The 23,891-nt window shown below is 38.0% G+C and overlaps 1 protein-coding gene across 3 annotated transcripts in view; it reads left to right on the forward strand.

Moving 5' to 3' along the window:
• The window catches only part of STK3 (serine/threonine kinase 3), a 145,880-nt gene that overhangs the window by 65,918 nt on the left and 56,071 nt on the right, over nucleotides 1-23,891 (forward strand). For all 3 annotated transcript variants that reach the window (XM_064507681.1, XM_064507682.1, XM_064507680.1), the window contains exons 7-9: nucleotides 957-1,094; nucleotides 3,689-3,814; nucleotides 15,353-15,545. In XM_064507681.1, coding sequence (XP_064363751.1) covers nucleotides 957-1,094; nucleotides 3,689-3,814; nucleotides 15,353-15,545 — 457 coding nt within the window. The remainder of the gene's footprint in view (nucleotides 1-956; nucleotides 1,095-3,688; nucleotides 3,815-15,352; nucleotides 15,546-23,891) is intronic.

Raw genomic sequence — 23,891 nt, forward strand, 5'->3', positions numbered from 1 at the left:
TGCGTTGCTGTCATTTATAAGTCTTAAGAAGTAATACTATATGTATTTGATATTACATATGGAAGTTCACAATTTAAAAGTTTTCCTGCTTATTTTACAGTGATCTCTCAAAAATATATTGCTTATCTTTTTTTCTATGAGTTTAAATATTTAATTAGAGGAAATTCTGGTGAAAATCGTAAAACAAGTGGCACAATTTATACAGCCTTAAGTAGGACAAAACTTTTTTTTCTTATAGATAGCATGAATCTTCTTCCTAGATGAAGAATTTGTCTGCATAGGGTTCCAGCAGTGTGAAATTTTATGTAGATAGGTAAATACTGCCTTTTCAGTTTCAAGTAAATTCCTGTTGCTAGTAAGCAAGTTACTTGGTTGTTCTGTTTTTGCAGTCTTCTACTGTTGTTTTCTGTCTTTTAGCATTCCTTTTAAATTGCGTTAGCAAAAGCATGTTTTAAAATTACAGCTAAACAATTATGAATGCAAAAGCAAATACTCCTACCAATTTTCCTTAGCAGTTCTCCTATAGCACTAAATGAAATTAAGAGATGAGAAGGTGAACTTGGCTTTTCATAGCAACACTTTGATATATATCTATTTAAACAAGCAGTGCCATTATTTCTGTTAAGAATTTCCAAAAGAACCAAATCATCTCTTGAGACTGATAAACAGTAATAGATAAAATAAAGAGTGATGTGCTCAATGGGTTACAGTTTAAATAGAGGAAATCTAATAGGAAGTAGCTACATTAGTAGCAGATGGATTTACTTCCTGAATCTCAATCTTAGTGGAAATCCTAGACTATTTAAAATTTGTCTTCCAGATTCTTAACCTGATTTAAAAAAAAGTAGTGAATAAAGCAATTATTTACTTGGCTTCAGTACTATGATGATTTTTTTGTCTAAAACCAGCTATTGTTGTTTGTTTTCTTAATTAATTAATTTATTTATTTATACTAGGCTATTTTTATGATTCCTACAAATCCCCCTCCAACATTCAGGAAGCCAGAGCTCTGGTCTGATGAATTCACAGATTTTGTGAAGAAGTGTTTAGTGAAAAATCCCGAACAGAGAGCTACAGCAACACAGCTTCTACAGGTCAGTATTTAAATTGCTGAGGAAATGCATGTTTTATGTCTTTCTCTTCTTTTTTCTTTTCTTTCCTCCAATCTCAAGCCAGAACTGTTGTGAAAATTTCCAAAAGCAGGTTCCATTTTAGCTGTTGTCCTGCTCTATTTCTTTTCTATTTTGTGGTCTCTTCTCTGTCAGCTTCTATAACTCTAGCCCCATCTTATTCTTCCTTTGCTGCTTTGGAAAATGAATTGTTATTTATAAAGTGTAGGGCTGGTTCTCGCCCTCATTAGGCCTTCATTAGGTTTCAGGATTTAGACAAGTGTTAGGTAAAGGAATCGAGCCCAGGTTACCCTGCAGTGGGGACCACCTATGCAGTGTATTCAGTCTGCTCTTCTGGTTATGTCAGAGTAAGCAGATGACTTGTTCCGTGTCCTGAAAGGGTCTGAGGCAGACGGGCAGTGTAAGGAGGTTGTTCTTGGGTCAAGCTATACCAGCGGGGCACTTTACATCCAAGCTGCAGTTGGCAATGTGAATCTATGGCCAGTCAAAGGTATGCCAAGCTTTAGCTTGCTCACTGACCCAAGTTTCTAATAATTGTGGAAATATAACAGTTCTATCTTTTTGGTACTGAGATACAAATAAAGCAGAGGAAATTCAAAGAACTACGGAAGATGAAAAGATGAGGGACTGATCTATCAAGAAAGATGTAGCATTGTGAAATAGGCCTGATTTTTAATAGGGCTGCACACTTTAGTGTATGGAGGAGAGAGAAAATGCAAAGGAACTTTCTTCTTTTGGCCCCTTATTTGTATTATTGCTGCCTTCAGTGCTGTTGTAACCAGCCTTCAGGTGACTAAGAGAAAACACATTTATTTAAGCATTGTAGAACAAATGTGGTGGAATAAAAAAGGGAATTTGGATTTCTTGAATAACTGGAATTGGTTCTGACAAGTGAAATGGAAACTAAAATTTCCTGTAAATAATCTTCCTTTGATAATGAAACAGAAACTAAAAGTTTTCTTAGGTCTTTTGGATCCTTTTCCTTTTCTGAATCTTCATTCATTAACCTACTGGGTAATTTGTTCTTGTAAGCTTTTCTTTGCTATTGGTAGATATTATTCTTGAGGCTCTTAGGTAGACTGAGGAACAAAGAAAATGGTTATCTTCTGGAATTTCAGCCATAAGGCTCTTGTGATAGTTTTTTGTTGTTTTGTTTTGTGTCCCCCCCCCATTTCCAGGTAGAGATATTCTCTTTTTAAATATAAATTTGAGTCAGCTCCCCTACAAGAACAACATCAAAATTTTTGGAAGTAGTTTCCAGTAATAAATCTCCAAATTCATAGGTCATGGTATGAAGTACCTTATTTTTTCACACCATGAGATCCTCAAAATGTAGAGTGGAAGGACAGTACAAATTGAAAGTTTTAGATTTTAATATAGCGAGTGAATCAGTATCTGAGACCTTAAAGATTTGAAGTCCCTATAGTTAACTCGAGACTGGCAGCTGGATAGAAGAGACTTCCATTAATGTGCACACTTAGAAAAAAGGTTCAGCATGCCTGTTTCTTTACACGTACTGGCCAGAAAACCGTGATTTGTCCAACGTATGTACCTGTTGCCTTTTCCTCTACTGGCCAGAAAACCATGATTTGTCCAACGTATGTACCTGTTGCCATTTCCTCAGTTGGAATTTAGAGGATGTATGATGGAACTGGAATTGCTATGGGATATAAGTGGGAATTAAAGTACTTCTTGAGGGGGAATATCGTGGAGGAAAGAGGAGGGTGATTGGGTTAATATGGTAGGGGAAAAGACAGGTAATAGGTGTAGAACATTAAACTTCATTAGTTCTGTTCTTAGTGGAACAATTTTGTGTAGTAATATACTTCTGAGACTCCAAGAATTACATTTTGCCTTGATAATGTTTTTCTTATGATGACTCAAAAATCTGAGTCTTTCTGACAGGTGTTTACTAGAGCAAAATGAATGTAAATTGCATGGTGCACATGTTGCCTTAAAGGAGGGAATGATGTTTTAGATGGTTTTGAATCAAAATTAATCTTCCTGCTAAAAAGTAGAGTATTTTCTTTTGCCTGTTCCACATTTCAGCATTGTAGATGATGAAATGTTTTATGACATATTAAAGTGCAGGTTTGTTGAAGTAAGCAACAGCCATAGTTACTCTGCTTACAGCCACTAATTTATGCTGTCAGCTTGTTAAGATTAATTAAATGCTGTAACTGAATATCTGAAAAAGTTTGCTTTTCTATGTCAGACAATCACCACTCTATTTATTTACTACTTAATGTACATTTCCTTTGGACAATTATATCCTTAACTATAAAGCGGTCATGTTATATGATTACATTTTCCCATGGCTTGCTGTTTAAAAAAACCCAACTAAATAAAACAGTAATACCTTAGTTATAAAGCAGCTAAAAGGTATCACGTGTTGTGTTAGTGTAGATTTTAATTAGTTTGATGTGAAATACTATTTATCACTAAAATCTCATATTGAATGCTATGTTACTTTTTAACACGTGTGACTTGTGATTACATTGTATCTGAATAGTATCTGTTGTAGTGATGTTATATGACTCTGTGATCTTGTTTTTTAGCATACATTTATTAAGAATGCCAAGCCAGTTTCAATTTTGAGGGACCTGATCACTGAAGCTATGGAAATAAAAGCCAAGCGACATGAGGAACAGCAGAGAGAACTAGAAGAAGAGGAAGAAAATTCGGTGTGTACTTTTTTATTCCCCTAGAAATATCTATATTTTGTAGATTAGCTACTGTTTCTTTTTTTCCCCCCTACTTTCTGTACTCAGATTTACAAATACTTTTACTGTTCCTATGTATTTTTCAGCCTGTAAGGCCTGAGCGTTCTCTCATTCATACCGAGTAAAGTAAAATGCTTCTGAGAGTAATGCAGCACTGGCCTGTTTTCAGCACTTTTGCATGAGACGCCATAGTAAGAACTTTTTCTAGAAGGGGAGAAAGAAACCATGTCAATTTTAGTTGTGCAAACTAACATTAAAAAGAAGAAAACCCGCTAAATTTTACTGTTAAGTTTCCATTTTCACATATGAACTTAAAAAAAATGGTTTAGTTTTCAGGAGTTCAGACCACTTAGATTTAACTTTTCGGAAAAACCTATAACATAATTACTCATGAAGCATGTTAAGTAGTCATTAAAGTATTATTTGGTTCAAGTTTTGCGTATAAAGTGAAAATGGTGACGGCAACTGATCCCTCAGATGACATTAGCATATGTTTGAGGGGGGATGAGGTCATATGGAAAATAGGTTATATTTATAATTGTTTAGCAATGTTAGAAATAAATCAGTGTTCCTTAGCATTATTACTCTCTCTACATGGTTTATTTCAGGGCAGTCTTGTGCAATGTAGCAGTATATGTTTCAAAGAAGTGTATTGCCACACGTTCCATCAGAGCCAAGGTCGCTCGGGAGTAGCGCACGCAAAAGATGGAGGCTGGGATGTTCGTAGAAATCTTGCAGCTTTGCACAAACACAAAAGAAGAGTGCAGTAATGCGTTGTCTGCCACATCTCAAGTTATAGAACTTCAGTTAGATAGATCATCTAAGACTAGGTAATACATATGGGAATAGCTTTCAGGCAAATACTGTAGAGTATTTTGGATCCCAACATATAGTATTGTCTCTTGTTTGCAGGATCTTTTTCTGTTCTAAGGGTATTGATAGTTTGTTTATAAAGTTAGTTTACTCGGGATAACACTTGCTTATTCAGGAATAAAACAAGCAGGGAAGGTTGGGATTATTTTTAGCATTAGAAAATGTTACCTATGTGGAGGTGACTTGACATGCAGAATTGATGTTTGTTACTTAATAGATAGAATAGTTGACCTCTGAAGAGACTGATTTATAACACACACAAAAATTTAATGTCTTTACTAGCATGCTTTCCTCCCTACTATTGCCTTCCAAATTACAGACCTCGAATGTTTGGATGTTGGTCTTTTTCGTTAGCCCAGAATTAGGAATGGCACTTAATTGCACAGTCTGAGGCTCAGATGAGGAATCAGGTGACCAGGCAGGGACTAAATAATTCATGCCAGCCCAGCACGTGGTGCACCTCACATTTTGTGTGGAAGAGTGCAACCCAACTTCTGTCTACCATAACAGAAGAGGGATTTAGCAGCTTTGCATACTTCTTGCATGGATACAGAAATCAGAAATGAAAACCCCTCAGATAAATACAGATACATTTTCTAGACTGTTCAGTGCTTAGTATAAGAAAACCTCAAATACAGGGTCTGGGCAGCAACCTGTTCTTTGTGTGTTATTACAATGGGTGGGAGTTTCACCATTTGCATGGTTGAGTCAGGCACTAGATTCTGAGTTAAAAAGATGGTGAGACCTCAGTTTTCACTACCTATAAAAGATAGATGCCTCAGATCCTAAAATAACAGAAGTACCTCTGATTAGCAGGGCTGAGAGTAGTGTTCATTAAAAGGAATTGCAGTCATTTTATAGTCCATGGAAATGTTAAGTCCATCACTTTTTGCTTATATTGCCATAATTTTTAAGGGCTGTGGTCGTATATCAGTGCATGAGCATGAACAAACCCAGAACCAGAGGCTAGCTTCAGCCTGAAAGAAATTGTCTTAAACATAAGGCAGAAAAGCAGTGTGGATGACACGGAGGTGCAGACAGAGATAGTAAGATTAGTCAGTATGGGAAGCGCTGGCATTAGCATACCTTGCCAATTTTTTTCAGGATCATGCTGTAGAGGAGTTTTAAAGGACAACAACGACAGTCTTGCAGAGGGCTAGTGGAAGCCCTGCCAGTGGTAGCACAGGACCTGAGAAAAGAAATTTGAAAACTTAACAAGTGAGTAATTGAAGGAATCAGTGTGAGATTGGAGTTGAATTCCCGGTACTGAATGAGATAGGATGGAATGGGAGAAGGCCATGAAGGGAGCTTGTGAATGAAACTAGTCAGCTTACGTGTGAGAAAAGGAAGCTAGCAAAAAAATGAGAAGCAAGGTATGACCTTATCATAATGAAACAGTGGAGAAGTTGGAAGAATGAACCTTTGCAGTGGTATTATGTGGAGTGGAGGGATCACTAAATGAGACTTGATGACAGGCAAGAGGGACTGAGAGAGTCTGAATAAAAAGGTTAGCAGTATGGACATATCGAAAAGGATATATTTCTTAGGAGAAGCTCTTTCTACTGATATAATTATAAAAGACTGCCTTTTTTTTTTTTAAATCATTCTGAAGTTACATTGAAAGTCTAAACCAGGGTGTGTTATACTTTATAGTATCCTCAGGGTTGATTGTTGAAATTGTTTGTACAATAGCTTTACAATCCTTAGCGGTTTGATCTCTTGTGCTCCTTTTTGTCTTCTACTATGATGCTGACCCACAGGCTATAACTGACTGACTAAAGCTGAGAAGTGATATTTGTAAGGGATGGATCCTGGATACTGAGTGCATAACGTATTGCATTTAAATGTGTAAAAAATAATTAAGCACTTACAGTTGAATTTTTAAGGTAAGAAGTTTGCTTCCTCAGCAAGATAGACTGGTTGCTTCTATTTTACTGCAAAGTAAGCTTTGCAAAGGTTAGGCTTAAGTGGATGCTGAAGGTAGTCTGAATACAAAGTGCAAAAAAGATTAGTTCAAACTATCACTTAGTGTTTTTACAGCAAAAAAAGACAAGTTTAAGAGTTCACGTGGGTACATACTGCATTCTGCTAGCAGTAGTAGTTGCCTAAACTACTTAGTCTAACTCCACTTAATAGCTTATGCAACTGCTCTTTTTTGGGGGGAAAACACAGAAAGGTTAATCCTTAAAAATTCATATCTGTTTTATTTGCTGCAAGAAGGATCCAGCAGTAGACTAGGCATATCACAAATAGCCCATAGTCAAATTCTTTGTGGGCTAAGGTAAGTCACGTTACCTAATACTTGCTGCAGACCTGTGTGTGCGTTTGAGTAACTCAGAGGGTGTGTTAGTAATGCCATGGTAATGCGACTGTGAGTTTACTTGTGTAGCTCTCCAGCAAAGGCCAGCATTGCTCATAGTATAGAAAATGGATATTTTTTAAAGTTAGTCTCTGTCATTCTCATGAGCTTTGGTAGGGGGAAGGAATAAATCCTCTGTTTGAGCTCGGGAGGAAATTCCAGATCTAGAGGAAGACCCACGTGCAGAGATAACAAGAAGATACGCTAGTAAGCAGAACAGATGAAAGGGATATACCCACTGGCGCTACTGGAAAAGTGGAAATGGCATGTGTCAGTATGGTAATTGTATATCTTTTTCCTCATGATGGAGAAATACATTTCATTATTCCTGGGGACTAATTAAGCTGAAGAGTTTTTGTGCCTTTTTTTGGTTGCTTAAGTCAATCAGCTTTGTAGAAGTAAGGCTATAAGCCACCATGTATTGCAAAAATGTCTTGTAATAAATTGAGAGGATAGCTCATGTTAGTAGGTCCAGGTGTCTTTGCTCTAAGGTTTATATTGAATAGCTAAACTTTTGAAAAAGCTGTGTCTTTACTAAAAGATTAGGTAAAATTTTTTTTGCTCCTGTCTTTCAAAGATTGTGGTTTATGTTCTTTTATGCCTTTTAGAGATGCGTGCCTTTTTAGTTCCCTAAATTTTCATATGGTTCTATGGTTTGGAGAAACAATCTGTGATAAGGCTTGTGAAGTTATAATTAGGATGTAATTTTACTTTTTGGTAGTAGGTATGCTTTTTGCCACTGGTAAACATATGCCTCTAAGCAATTTTTATTGCTTGGTAGGCCTTGAGGTGGGGGCAGAGAAATGCTTAACCTTAAAATTTAAGTTACAGAGCAATGAAATTAAGAATACTGATGGGCACGGGGAATTTACTTATATTTTTGACAAATACAGTTTGTGTGAATCACCATGCTTAGTAGTGACCTATGAATAGCTGTCCTATTGTAACAACATGTAATTAATCTTGTACAGAACTAGTTTTAATAATCATTCAGTTGTGATACAGATTTCCTGTGTCTTATCACCAAATTTAAGTGCAATAAATTATTGTAAGAAACTACAGTTCCATTTTAGAGATGAAACCAAAATATTGCCCTGTTCCAGTCATTAAAGATTATGATCAGTTAAAAGCACAAAAACTGCCAAAGTGGGAAGTTGTGCTTAACAGTAAGACGAAGTGTTACAAATATTTCTCTTTAATCCGAGAAGTTTTCTGTACTGAGTGTCCTAAACTGTGAAGAGCCAGACTGAAAAGGGCTAGAAGACTCCTGAGCAATGTAGGGGTGTGATTGAGGCCAGAATAAAATGAAATTCTGGATAGCACAGATTTTAGGGGGTTTTTTTTGAAGAAACTTATTAGGCACAAATTGATGACTGGATTGACAGATTATTAAAGGAAACCAGGATTTTTTTTTTTTTTAAAGCAAAGTTTGGAGCATTTGTTTTGTCGTCTTCTATTAAAAATATTTTTATTTTTCAATTTGAAATAATGCTTAATTTCAAAATAAGATCAAAGATTATACATTTCAGTTAATTTGGAACTCGCTTTGGGAATGGCGAGAAAAACAATAAACCAGGTTTTTTACAGTTCTAATTGAGCATGAATCCCTTTTCTGGAAAGGGAAAACAGATAACGTGAGTGCTGATTTGGTGTATTGTTGTGGATGAAGTCAGCAGTGCAGCTTCCAAGTGGAAGAGTAGGTAACCGTTGCACGCTCCCTCTTCTTTCACACCAGTTTCCACCCAGCCCTGGAGAAATACAGAGCTTCTTACGCAGTTTACATGACTACGCTGTTCAAATGATAATTTTGTTTTTGGTAAGCCAGCATGCAACGATGGCTGCAGTTCTGGAAAGGGATACGATTGTCCCTATATATACTTTGTGTAGTAGTAGTGGTATATGCATATTTCTTCATCTTTTAAAATCTCAAACGCTGTCAGGTTATGTATGTAATTGGAGTCGCTATTGGATTGGAAAGTTATAGCTAGCTAGCACATAAATTCTGCAAAATAATACTTTAGAAGTGGATTTTGCCCAGTGCTGCTGCTGTGCTGAGGCCTGGAGAGATACATATTTAAATAACACCTAGAAGCAGAAGCAAGTTTTGATGTTAGTGTAAAGTAGCAATCTATTAATGTTAAAGGTCTTTCATGGGCAGTGAACTGAGTCTATATACCATTGAAAGAGAATGGTTTGAGTTAACCTGTCTGTGGCTTCAATTTATTGATCTAAAAACTCAAGAATTTCCTATGTAAATCTTGAGCAGTTGTGTATGTACTGTTATGTGTTTTGGGGCCCTTCAGAAAGAAAGGTGTTAAATGCAAGTATAAGAATCCTTTGCTGAGAAATCAGATTTAACACTAACAGTATTAAAAATAAATGCACATATATATGTATGTGTGTCTATATATACCTACCAATATTGGGTAATGTGGAAATTTAACCAATTTTATATGATATACTAGAAAAAGTATGATTGTTGTGTTACTCAGTATTTCCAAAGCTGCTTTGAAAAGGATTCCCTTGATGTATTGCGTTTAATCTGTGGTGATGATAGCCACCACTTCTCATGGTTATTAATATTAATAAATCGTATTAATGCCTAAAATAGCCACTGTAATATGAAAAAACAAAACACTTTAAAGAATATCCTTTCTGTATTATAAACAGTCATATTTAGAATTGTATAGATACTGTAATGGGCATTGGGGCTATAAGGGACTTACCTAACTAGAATTGGAAGGGAAAGTAGCATGTGTTTTTGAAGAATTAAATCAGATACAAAAATTTCGTAGTTATGCACTTAATTTTCAGGACCTATTCAGTCTGTTTTTTTTCCAGTGAGGAGGAATCATGTCCCTAAAATTGATTTCTATTTTTCATTTTCACTGCTTGCTCTGATCATTTTATAGTACGAGAAGTTGTCAGTTTTAAAATGTAAATATCTTCTGCTCTTCAAAACTTCAGTCTCTGCCTGTAACTAAATGGCTGTGTTAAGTACTGTCTTTATGTCTGTACTCTTTCAGAGATACATAATGTCATTATAAATAGCGCACTCCAAATTGATTTTATGCCTGTTACAAGAGCTGCTTGTGTGATGAGAATACATTTTGACAAACTGACATGTTTTGATAGGTGCTGAAGTAATTGTACAGATTTTTTTAATTAACCAAAAATTGCAAGTGGTGTATTCTACAGAAGGTTAATCCCAATATCAAAGTTTAAATGTTAGTTTAAGCATTACTAAACATGACCAGTCTCTTCTCTTGTGCATTTTTTGAAGTGTGATGTGAATTTGATTCTGAGGTTGGGCAGCTGTATTATGGGAATGTAAAGTAACTCGTTGCCTGGCAGCTCACAAGAAACATGTCTAAATATTTATTTCTGTGGATCTTTGAACAAATGAGCTAACAGGCAGCTCTTACTATATGTTTTCTTTTACATTTAGATGCCTCTATTATGTGAGGAATGCTTAATTATTTTAGAGCATTCAAACAAGTAATTACGACTTCAGTAATCTGTTGTGTTTCTCTTAGGAATGCAGTACTGATAGTTGTCCATCTTTATGCTTATTTATTCATACAGAAGTTCCTTTGGTTACGCATGTATTATGAGAAGCTGGCTTCTGACTTTGGAGAGCTGGCAAATAATTGGTGCTATTATTCCTTTATATTTTATAATATTTATATCAGTAGTTTTAAAGGAACTAGTGAATCATTTAAGTTATTCTGTATTTAAAATCTGATACATCCAGGCAGTAATTTTCTCAAGGATATTAGATTTACTTTCTCGTGTGTGTGTGTGTATGTATATAATTTTGCATGACAAATACAATGTTAAAACTTTGTATTTTCATAGCATTTTCCCTCTAATTTAGAGAACACTCACCATACCTACTAATTAAACCTGACTGTAGTCCTTTAAGTGTCCTTTAAGTTAGGTAAGAAATAGATGAAGATCACTTTGTCCAGTGAAATATCCAAGGGGCATAAATGACTTTTCAAAAGCATATTGTTAAAGTCCACAGCAACTTATAGCCGGAAGCGTATAACAGGAAGGTTAAACACAGTGAGGTTAAGTGTGAGCAGCAAGTCGTCGTTACCAGGTACATCAGTTGAAAGTTCACAGAAAATAAGCTTAAACACTGTTTTATGACTTTAAGTTTAGACTATGTGTACACGTCCAGTGAATTCTATGGGATTTTAGCATATGCTGAAAGTTAGGTCTTTACATGTTTTGCTGATAGGTTTAAACTTCATGTATGCTCAAATTAAGCATGTATTTAAGTTGTGGCTGGGCTTTGTAGATGTTATGGAACTTTGAGAAAATCCTTGTACTCGACCAAACTATAGTATGTGTTTATGTAGCTACTACAGTGCTTTTACGAAAAGATAGCTGTGACTACAACCACGTTTTTCAAAGGTGATGATGAGGTGTTAATAGTAAATGAAATTATTTTACAGGATACTAAGTTTTGCCACCATGTAAATCTTCCTTTAAGGCACTGCTGTCTGGTTGGCTGTCTTTGGTGCCCTCTAGTGGTGTTTTATACATACAAAGCGTAGACGAAGACAGATTTCGAAGGCACACTGCCACATTTGCTTGTCCTGTGTTTGTTTTCCTTTATCAGTCTTCGTTCACTTTTTTCTCCTTTGAAAGTTAAAAATGCAGCAGAAAAATCTTTAAATCTGTATTGCTTCAGTTCATTTGCTTGTATCGTAATGTAGTTTACATTGCAAGAAAATCTTCTCTGTGAAAAAGCTTCTAATGTGTGATGATGATATCTTTTATGTAATGAGCTTATTGTGAAGTCTTGCACATGGTTTCCATTGAAGTCTTTTTGAACTTGCTGTCTCCATGAATACATTTTCATACTTTAAGGGTTTTTTTGATAATACAGTCTTTTAACTTGACTTTGGTAGATACGGAGATCCGAAGTATTAGTCATACAGTGTCGCGGGATATACTTTTATGGAAGTTCAGAGTTTCTGTAATTGATGGTACTGTAGCACGTTAGAAGTTAGCTCTCGTGCTTGCATGTGCTCTCGCTTGCTGTCTCTGTCTCCGTTGTTGTATACGGACGCATCAGAAACCCCAGTCAAACACAAATTTGATGCTTATTAATGTACACAAGAGAATGGCAGACAGTGTAATGCTGTAGTTAGCTGTTTTCATTACTTGATTTTTGGATCTGTTTTCATAAACAATGTGGAAACATGACACGTCTGCTTTACTACCTTACATATTTTTCCTGGTTAAAATTGATATTGTGTTTGTTTTTATTTAATCAGTGAGTTTACATTTTTTTAATAGCAGAGCAGAAATTCTACAAAAATATTTACGAACAGTAAAGTGCAAATCGTAATTTGTACTAAGGAATGACATTCATCTGTTATGTAGACATGCACTTATATAACTTTATAAAAGTACCCAGTTGATCTAAGTGATTTGTTCAGATTCAGTATGGTCTACTGGCTTTTGAGCCAAATCTCATGTTTGTGAAAAACACTGGCATGATGATTCTGGAAGCACGCAACCTGCTTAGTCCACAAAACTGATGCAGCCCCAGAAAAAGCTGTATATTGCACTCTCTCTCAATACATCATTCCTGATGCAGAGAAATGATGATTGATGCAATATTGTGTACTTCCCTTTTGGGACAGCCGTTATGTCAGTTATTTTGTGACCGATAGTCTTCTAGGTACTAGATAACAGTTGTTCTGTATGCCACTAACAGTAGTGAAATAAAGACTTTCAGTCATTCTTAGACTGGAAAATGAAATGCCCTACCTCGGGAAAAGTCTGCGTGTTGATTTGGGACAAGAACTAAAAAATACCAACATTTTTCATGAAGTGGAAGATATCAAAATGGTTATTAATGACTCCATTTCATATTTGTTCATATTGGTAAGATTATGACTCTTTCATGCCAACTTCTGTAATAGTTCTAAGCTTCAGGAAAACATTTACTTCATTTCTCATTTCCATTTTAGTAAGTTTAGGACCTTATGCACAACATAAAGACGTTAATAGTAGTCAGATTAATAAATCAAATGCTGCTGGGTCTGAAACTCAAAGATTTGCCTGTGTGTTAGAGAAGCTTCCTCTGAAGCATTTAGTAGGCAGAAATCGCAGCGCACCATGATGCAATGTGCTTTGTACTGCAGTACTGATTTGTTCTGCCACTTCTGAGATACAGTGCAGAAAGACAGTTCTGGATGAAAAGACTTTCCTTTCCATGTACCTGTGTCACAAAGGGGAAAACTGGTGGAAAACAGTAGGATCAGCAAGAATGTTAAGGAGGGAAGAAGAAAAAAAGAAACTTTCTGTTGCCACCAGGAGGAGCACTACTGAAATATTTCTTACTCGTATCCTGGCACAGTCCGTACAAATAGTTTACAGCTACAGCACTGAATCTTCGGGAGTATCGTTGTTTTTTAGAGTAGGTGTTGAATATGCATTTTTAGACTGCAGCTCAAGAAAACTGCAGGAAGAAAGCTCGCGTGTTGTTGCCAGTTGTCGTTGGAGAATGATCCTTTTGACATCTGAAACACCGATCAGGGATTTAGGTCTGTATCCTGGTGTCAGTATGTTTTGCTGTTAGCCACACTTCCCGAATCAAGCTTAGGTCTACGTCCATGTCTCTGGGTAGGGGTACAGCAGCTGATTTTCAGGAGCTCACGTGTTGATATTGCTAGTTAGGGTTCTTTGTGTGCTTACACCAGCTGTTAGCGAAATAGGCACGCACGCTCTGTGGCTTGCTTTTGCAGTTACCCGTGTATTAGAGGCCAAAAAAGCGAAAGCTTTGTCAGACCAAGGGGAAAGGAACTAGTTCAGTAAGAAACAAAATGCCAGACCTGTAGGTGCCGCCCGCCCCCCTTTGTAGTTAAAAACAGAAAATATGTAAAACAATGTAGAGATTTAGAAGGAGAGGGGAAACTTGTTGGTGGAGGAAATGTGGTTTTAGTACTATATATAGTAACAGGCCTGTTATTTGTAGTTAGCAAATAATAGAAGAACACGTTATGTGATAGTCCTTCAGGCTGAGCTGTGTAGTTGGACTGTCTTGCTCACCAGGGATGGAGTTCATCGTATCTGAGCATAAGTGCTGATGTGACGTAGCAGAGGAAATGCATGCCTATCGAACGGGGTTTTTCAGTCCTGTCTGGGAAGATTATAAAATCAGCAAGGGTAGCATTTGTATTTAAAATATAAATTCGTGCAACTGAGTGCCTTCAGAGTGATGGGTATTATTTGTTTTATAAATAACAAGAAGATTTAAAATTTTTTTTTCTTGGTGAATAGATTTTACCCAGGTAGAAAACATATAGAATATGTCGCGTTATTCCTCAAATCATTGCGATGATGTGCATATACTATAAATCTGACTTCAGATAGGAGTGGGATTTGCTAATAGTGTTTTCAAATATTTGTATGGATCTTATAATTCATAAACTGGTCCTTACATTCATGGTGCACAACTGTCACTGATTCAAAATGCTATTGTATCTCCCTGTGAAACTAGCCCCCCCCCCCCCCCACACACACACTCTCCCCACCCCTGTAATACTAAGGATTTGTGCTCCACAGATACTTTTCTCCACAGTATTTTTCTCCACAGTATCAGTAAGTGCTTTTGCTCAGTTTTATGACAAGGAGTTTTAAAGAGAATGACTTGAAATAAAACAAGCTGACTTTCTGTTTTTGAGGTGGACTTTCAGAACTGTTGCAGAGGATCGTTCTAACACCTACATTTAACTGACTTCTGTCATCTGGGTGCTGTGTGTTATGTGAGATCCTGGCCATGGTCAGTTGGGGGTGACTGGGGCAAATGCTTGGTGATGGTCCCCTACAAAACAACCATGTTACTTTGCGTACAACGTGGTTCTGATTTTAGAACTCAGGTATAATGGGTCCTGAAGATCGATGAGACATTCAAAGCTGGGTGCTGCTGCAAAGTGAATGTATGGCTCAATCTTGTACTGCGACTGGAACCATGTAGTGCAATAGCTAGTGTTAATGGAGGCGGAGAGAAATGGCTGCTTTTCTGGTAAATCCATCCCACCATACGTATGTGAGAGAGAAGAGTACGTACTTATTTTTGCATTTCTTTTATTTATATAAAAATTACTGTTTTAAATCTGGAAGTCTAACAGAGTACAAGTAGGTTATGTAAAGATGCAAAATTAATGAATAGGCGTCTAAACCATTGCATCATAACTTTATTTTTTAAAATGCTCCATGTTCTGATAAATGTTTCTTCATAGGATGAAGATGAGCTGGACTCTCACACCATGGTGAAGACCAGTTCAGAGAGTGCTGGTACCATGAGGGCCACAAGCACGATGAGTGAAGGTGCTCAGACAATGATTGAACACAACAGCACTATGTTAGAATCGGACTTGGGGACCATGGTGATAAATAGTGATGATGATGAAGAGGAAGATGGGACCATGAAAAGTACGTTGTTAATTTACTTCCCTTTTCTGTTGAATAATGTAGTATGTTGTCTTATACTATATGAGAACATTGTGTCGTCAGGGTCCATTAAGTGGCAAGTACTGGGAGGGGAAGGTGTTCATCTCCCAAAGTGCTCTCTGTGGTTGGTAGAGAAAAAGGTGATTGTAGTAGGACACTCAAAGCATAAGCCTAATCTTGGTCCTGTGATAAGTCTAATTTTAGACTTTTGTGAGTTCTCCCTTCTGTTCTTCTATTTGTCTCTTGCTTTTTGCCTCCTGTCCCGCATATATTCCTTGGAGCTAAACTGAAATGCAGTGATTATGCTGCTATTTCTGTGTATATGTTCCTGCAAACTCATCATGACTCCCCATAGGTTCAGTGATCGTACAGATCTTACTGACAGATTGTTTTATAACTTTATGATCAATTAGCAGATTTTTCTTTTATCAGTTAGTATTATTATTAGAACATATTTGTGGAATGTAATTCAAAATGCTTGATTTAACGGAATGGTCAAAAGATTATTGAAGCCAAAATAAAACATCCAGACTGACTTCAGCAGCATTTGAGTGATTACCTAACAAAGAAAATTCATAAATGTTCCTGAAGTATAAAATTTTAAACTACCCTGTTGAAATACATGAGATCTATGTTTGTTAAATATTTATGTGCCTACATTCTGATGTGCTTATTTTTATAATAAAACCACTGCAGAATTAGGCCCACTGAATATAACAGAATTATTTGTTTGAATGGGTAGCATCATTAGGCGAATCTAACTCTAGCTGTAGGTGCCTGATTTTCGGAGGCACAATGTTTAATTCCAAGTATTTAATAACTTCCTTAAATTGGGGGGGGGGGGGGGGAAATCCTGCAAAGAAGGCCCCCTATAACCTCCCAAAACAAAACTAATATCTCAAAAGTTGAAATCTGTTACCGAATAACTAACTCTGTAGAATGCTTTATAGTAAGTGGGATGTTGCATTTCTGTTTGCATGTATACTCCTGATGTGGCTTTCTCAGGATCAGTTGGAGGCACAAGTCAGGAGTATGTTTTATTTATGGTTTAACATACAGCAGATTGGGAGGAAGGGGAGATTCTTTGATTTTTTTTTTTCTTTGTATTTAAGTGTCTTCAGCTGTAGGATAATACACATACCTACTGAGTGATTGGTTTAATAGTATGATCACCTCATGAAAGCACTTGGTATATGCTTTAATTTGTTTTCATACTGAAATGGAATAATTGCGTATTAAGCTGTGAGGATAATGGACTTAGCACAAACGATCTTGATCTAATCAAGTTCAACATATTAAGGAAAAAAATAGTAATACAAGGAAACAAAGATATTAGCAAATTTGAAGAAGTGAAAGATAAAGTAGTTCTTACGGTAGAAATATTACAAAGTAAGGTTTTTGTGGAGTTTATATGCATTCTTTCAAATCACTTAAGGCTGAATGGCCATCTATGTAGTTTACATGTACGCTGAGAGGAAATAGCTGTTAGTATGCCAAACCAATCAAAGTAGTGTCGTTAGGCTTGCATTGCAATCTCTTACCTGTGTCCTATTTGTCTCGTATGTTGCTGGAGACGTTGTTCTCAAAACAATTCTGCATTGATTCCAGTAGCAATGGTAGTTAGATGGCAAGAAGGGGAACTACCTTTCTACACCTTGGCATTTAATCTGTAGAATTTTTAAATCTGTTCTTTGCTCTTGTGAAAGAGAAGAACATAATCTTTGGGACAGCAGCTTTCTCCCCTGCCTCTCTGGTGACTATCTTGACACCTGTAACATCAGTGAAGGAAAGCAAGCAAACTGGAAGTAGGCTGATGGCAAGCAACGGTTGCAGCATCTGGAGACAGATGTGGGTTCCAGTATCTAGTAATTGAACTTTGTCTGCTTCACATTAGACACTCATTGGTTAAAAATCATAAATAATTCAAGAACACATCTCTCAGTTGAGAGCAAATATAAATTGTACCCACCTTAGCTGGTCATTTTCTGGTTTTGTGATTCATGTATTACTGGCTAAAACAGGAGCAACAGCAGGTGTCCTAATTTTTCCCGAGGTGGGAGTGAAGAGAGGTCTTGAGCCCATGTTTCTCACTACTTCCTGAGTGAGTTCTAAAATACAGAGAGGAGTACTGCTGCTTCCTGAGCTGATTTTGAATGAAAATGGCTGTGGGTTTGTTGAGCCAAACCCAGGCATCTCTGTATTTAAGTGTGCTTAGATCACGTTTAACAATGGATGAAGTTCAGTGGGAGCTTTAGGTGCTGGGATTGTCTAGTTTATGAATGCCAAGCAGCCTCAGGTCAAAGGGAGTAATTTAAATATTGGTTCAGCCTAAGTGGCAGTGCCTGTATGAACAGTAGCCAGAGTATGAGACCTCTCAGGTGCACTTAAGTATTTAGGCGAAGTTTTTATATTACAGTACTTTCTGGGGCTTGTATGTCTGAATTTTGCTCTTTGTTGTGCTTTAGACCTTTGTGTACCATTTTGCTTTTTATCTAAGCAGTCCTCCTTTTCATCCTTTTTGTGCTATGTTGCCAGACATAGAAATCGCTGTACTGACCTCCTTTGTGCTTGAGGGAGATGCACAATTTTGGAGACAGGTTGCCTCTTCCAAAGTCCCTTAATATGCAAGGTGGGGGCTTTCTAAATGCTTGCTTCGTTTGCTTGTAATAAATCAGAAGAGGTAGCTTAAAAGTGCTCTCGATAGTTCTGAATAATAGAACACTGCAAGCCAGCAGCTTGGAGAAATAAACTTAGTTAACTAGGGTAGAGGGATTTTGTTTCCCTCCTAGAGACACAACATATTTATGACAAACTTTTTTTAATTGCTCTTGTGTTCTGTTTCATGTTTTTTTTTTCCTCTGCCTTTTGTTTCCCTCCTCAAGGACAAAATAAGAAACAATAATTAGTTTTTATTTATAAGTGCCCTGCTCAGAGGCTTCTGGGAGCCATGACAGAAAATAATTAAAAACATATATTTTTTTCCACAAATAGGGAATTGTGCCCAAATAAAATTGGGATTTGGAATAAAAAGAGGCCTGTCATCTTACCCCAACATACAATATACATCCCAGCAATAAACAGCATTATGCTTTCTTGCTTAGTATGTCTGTGCATGCTCATGAGCATAGGCTATGGAGTATGCACCTAAAAGGAGGCAAAAAAACTATAAGAGGTGGGAAAAATGGAGCTAAGTTTGGGAGACTGAACATGGAGTGGGAGAAAAAGAGTAGAACTAGTGGAGAGTAGTACTACTTTTGTACAGCTGTGCTGACTGCACTAGCTTTCATGTAGAAGTATCATCTTAGCTCAGTGCAGAGCAGTATGCAGACCAGTTTCCCCGTGCGTTCCCTCTGGGGCTTGTCTGGAAGGCTTAGTGTTAGGGCTTTTTGTTTCACCAAGTATACTCTTGATTGTTCCTTCTCTTTTGCATCATCTCTTCTCCCTTCTCCCTGCTTCCCTAATTTTTTTTTGTTACTTTTACATTTGCCATTAGCTTTGGGTTGGCAAACAAGTTGCCTCTTCTTGCCATTTAGATTTATTCTGGATTTTTTGTTGTTGTTGCTTCAAACTTCAGTGAAGCTTCTAGATGGTTCATGATTGTCAACGAATAAATAGAAAGAAGAGGGAAATGAACTAATTATAATTAGGTGGCATTTGAGAGACTGAATGTAGAAAACTGGTAAGTGCTTGTTTTGTTTTGTTTCGTTTTCCCTCCCCTGTAAGAAAAGAAATGTTCTAGGCAGTTATCCTAGCACATGGGGTCCCTGTCTACAGTGGGGCATGCACCGCATTGTACAACCTAGGCTTTGATTAGGATCCATTCTGTCCTTTTAATTGAATAGGAAAGCTGCATAAGAGTTGATACATTTTTGTTGGTTTTTTGGTGATTTCAATCCATGCAGCATAAGAGATTGTGCCATACCATAAGTCAGTCTCCTCTGTAATATGTTGGGTAGCTCTGAAGTACATACTGCAGAACTCTTAGGAGGGTCAAAGCCCTTCAACCCCAGATGGTTTCTCAGCTTGAAAGAAAAAGCTGTTGGCATGTGTTTTATAATGAACAGGTGAGGGAGTCATCCTTTATGTGAAAGAGCAACTGGAATGTATGGAGCTCTGCCTAGGGGTGGATGATGAATGGGTAGAGAGCTTATGGGTAGGGATTAAAGGGCAGGCTAACATGGGTGACACTGTCGTGAGTGTTTGCTACAGGCCACCTGATCAGGAAGAGGAAGTCAATGAGACCTTCTACAGACAGCTGGAAGTAGCCTGACAATCACAGGTCTGGTTCTCATGGGGGACTTTAACCATCTGCTGGAGGAACAACATGGCAAGGCACAAACAATCCAGGAGATTCCTGCAGAGCATTGATGATAACTTTTTGACGCAAGTGATGGAGGATCCAACGAGGAGAGGTGCACTGCTGGACCTTATACTAAAAAGCAAGGAAGGGCTGCTTGGAGATAGGAAGGTTGGGGGCAGCTTTGACTGCAGTGACCATGAGATGGTGGAGTTCAGGATCCTGTGAGGAAGAAGCAGGGCAAAAAGTATGATCACAGCACTGGACTTTTGGAGAGCAGACTTTGTCCTCTTCAGAGATCTCCTTGGAAGAATCTCATGGGTTAGGCACCTAGAAGGAAGAGGGGTCCAAGAGAGCTGGTTAATATTCAAGCATCACTTCCTCCAAGCTCAAGAGCACTGCATCTCGATGAGCAGGAAGTCACACAAAGGGAGCAGGAGACCTGCATGGATGGACAAGGAGCTCCTGGCAAAACTCAGATGGAACAAGAAAGTGCACAGAAGATGGAAGCAGGGGACTACAGGCCAGTCAGCCTCACCTTGAACCCTGGAGAGGTGACGGAACAGCTCATCCTGGATGCCATTCCTAAGCATGTGAAGGATAAGAAGGTGATCAGGAGTAGTCAGCATGGATTCACCAAGGGGAAATCATGTTTGCCCAATCTGATAGCCTTCTGTGGTGGGACGACTGGCTGGGTAGATGAGGGGAGAGCAGTGGATATTGTCTACCTTGCAGCAAGGCTTTTGACATCGTCTCCCATAGCACCTTCATAAGCGAGCTCATGAGGTGCAGGCTAGATGAGTGGAGAGTGACGTGGATTGAGGACTGTCTGAACGGCAGAGCTCAGAGGGTTGTGCTCAGTGGCGCGGTCTAGTTAGAGGCCTGTAGCTAGCAGTGTCTCCCAGGGGCGAGTACTGGATCCAGTGTTGTTCAACTTCTTCTTGAGTGACCAAGAAGAAGGGACAGAGTGCACCCTCAGCAGGTTTCTGATGCTGCAAGACTGGGAGGAGTGGCCGAGACCCCAGAGGGCCATGCTGCCATTCAGGGGGCCGTTGACAGGCAGGGTATAGAGGACAGGGCCAGATTCTTTTCAGGGGTGCCCAGCAACAGGACGAGAGGCAATGGGCACAAACTGAAACATGGGAAGCTCCGTCTGAACAGAAGGAAAAACTTACTGTGAAGGTGACCGAGCACTGGAACAGGTTGCCCAGGGAGGCTGTGGAGTCTTCATCCTTTGAGATAAAAAGCCACCTGGACACAATCCTGGGCAGTGTGCTCTAGGTGACCCTGCTTGAGCAGGGGGGTTGGACTAGATGATCTCCAGAGGTCCCTTCCAACCTCAACCATTCTGTGATTCTCTGAAACTATGATATAGGTCCTATGACAGCCTTGGCATAGCCCAGATACATGTACAAAGCCCCTGTAGACTTCTGCAGGGCTGCACATGGTTTCTTGCTGTAGAGATATATTTCCTGGAGCAGGGAATAGTTTGGTAGTCAATATTAAGATGAGAAGAAGGAAAGACAGAGCAAATAGCAGATTTTGCTTGAATGAACATATGGGAGCGTGACTTATTTCTTTTGAAGGTAAGACTTTTATGTTCAGATTCTTAAATTGATGCCTGTTTTCTTGGGGCATTTCATTTTCCTGTTCTGGAAATAGACCTGGAATAAGACCTGCTTAGGTTTAATAACTGTATTAGTATTACTGATTTTGGTATCTGTTTTTGCACATACTGCAGTATTTTCCCATCTTATAGGTAATAAATATAAATGGATTACTCATGTTATGTGACTGCAATACCTTTTTAACAGATATAAAAATGAATGCTCAGAATTCGAAAACTATGTGTCACTTTCCTGGTTTTGGACAAGTTACTGATATTTGTCTTAATCACATACTGGTCACTGAATTCATGCTGTAATACTATAGTCTCACAGCTTGGTCTTTTCAATTGAGATTTCCTTAGAAGATGTTTCTGAATTGGAAAAGTTTTCACTTAGAGTTGTTTCTCTTGCTTAGCTAATTCATAAGAATGAACAAATACTTCCTCTATTGTGGGAGTTTATAATGTAGACCTCATTCTGTATGGTGGAATTTTAACATTTTCTGAATGTCCGGTCAAGCAGTGTCAGCATATGCCCATGGGACGTCAACGGCAAGAAGAGGAGCGTCCATCAGTACTTTAGTAGTAATAAAAGGCTGGATAAGGAAAATACGGGCCTGTTGCTGAATGGGGTGGGTGACAGTAACAGTGGGACACAGATAAGGCTGTGCTACTTGATGGCTGATTTGCTTCTGTCTTCACTGACAAGGTCTCCCAGGTCTCTGCTTAGAAGCAGGGTTCAAGATAAGGTTTGACTCAGGAATTACACATGACCCATTGAAGTTCACGAGTCTGGTTGGGCTGCATCTGAGGGCACTGAGAGACTGCTGATGTTGTAGGCTACTCTCTTATCTTTGAAAAGTCATGGAGATTTTCTGTTGTTACCGGCTTTCTTTGAAAAGCGAGTATTGCATCCATCTTCAAAAGAAAAAGGCAGAAAAGAGTCTGGGAAACTGATTATGTCTAACTGTCACGAAAAGCTGTAGGTATAGCTCACGTAGAACAAATGGAAGGTAACTTACTGGATGTATTTGAATGAATTGGTTATCCTTAAAACAATCTTTATGCATTATGCTTTTAACTTTCTTTATTCTTGAAAGGCAGTCCACAAGATACTATTAATCTATTGTAAAGCAGGATATACAAAGCTTTCAGACAAAAGTGCTCTTCCAGGAACCTTACATTTTGCAAAGAAGTCCAAGCTAACATTTAACTTATTGTGATGTGAGGAGCCTGAGTCCTCTGTAAAGTCAGTGAAGAAGAGGTGGGAGCCTTCAAAGGGCTGTGGGAAGCCTATGTGATGTGCTTTTAAATTAGTAGGTCTCAACTTATGCCCTTGTTTTCCATGAAGTATTAACTAAATTTGTTCATGTTAAGTTAACTAGAGATCAAAAGGAATTTCTTTTTGTATTTAATTATCTGTAAGGATAAGGATTTTTGTTTATTTATTTTGCTTTGGAAAAACAAACCCTCCTAACACCTCAAGTCCTCTCATTTTTCTGGGTGTGTGTGTGTGTGTGTGTGTGTTTGTATTTGCATGAGAGGAAGGAGACTATCTTGCCTGTGATGGGCCAGTGTTACGGTACTTCAGTGTTTCTAATGAAGACACTTATTCTTCCCGTTTATGTCTCAAGGATGAAATGTCAGTACAGTAATCTTGGCAGGAAGAGAATAATTGATAGTGAAAGGCCAGCAGTGTGGTGTCCTACCTCTTGGAACAAGTAGTTTCATTTTTTTGGGGGGAAGCAATCAGCACATAGTCTAGCAAGTAATAAAAACTGTTGTTAAGAGAATTCATTGTATCTGGTTTTTCATTCCCCTCTCTCCATTCTACCGCTTTCTTTTGGATGCTTTTTAAATCATGCTTTGCTGAAGTATGTATTCTTCAGTTTTTACTCTTTTAGTGCTTATTTCTCTAGCTGTTTGTCATCACTGACCGTTTCCTTCCTATTTCCTCCTCTGCTCTAGACTCCAGAGATTTAGAAAACTCGTTCAAGTAATCCTGAGTTCAGCGGGGGCAGACTCAGGGGATTCTGGAGAGGAGTCATCTACTATGTGGCCCCCTTACTTCAAACTTAAGTTTAGCTCACTGGATGCTTTTGTATGGTAGATAGTTGTCAATTAAAAGATGGTGAATAGAGTTAATGGCGGTCTGGGATTAGGAAAGAATATGGCAATAACTAAGAGGAAAAAATGGGTAAACAGTTTGGGATGAGGAGATGTGCATGAAAACATGGCAGATTGAACAAAGGAATCATCGTGAAACTGAGGAGGAGCAGATAGTCAAGTGCCATAAGGCCTAGAGCATAAGCAAAACAGTGGAAGAATACATTTTAAAAAATCACAAAAGAAATCTTACTAGAACAGAATGATATAGAGAAAGTAGAAGGAAAAGACTAAGTAAATCAACATGTTACAAAAGATG

This window comes from Dromaius novaehollandiae, chromosome 2 (genome assembly GCF_036370855.1).
Source record: "Dromaius novaehollandiae isolate bDroNov1 chromosome 2, bDroNov1.hap1, whole genome shotgun sequence".
Lineage (NCBI taxonomy): Eukaryota > Metazoa > Chordata > Aves > Casuariiformes > Dromaiidae > Dromaius > Dromaius novaehollandiae.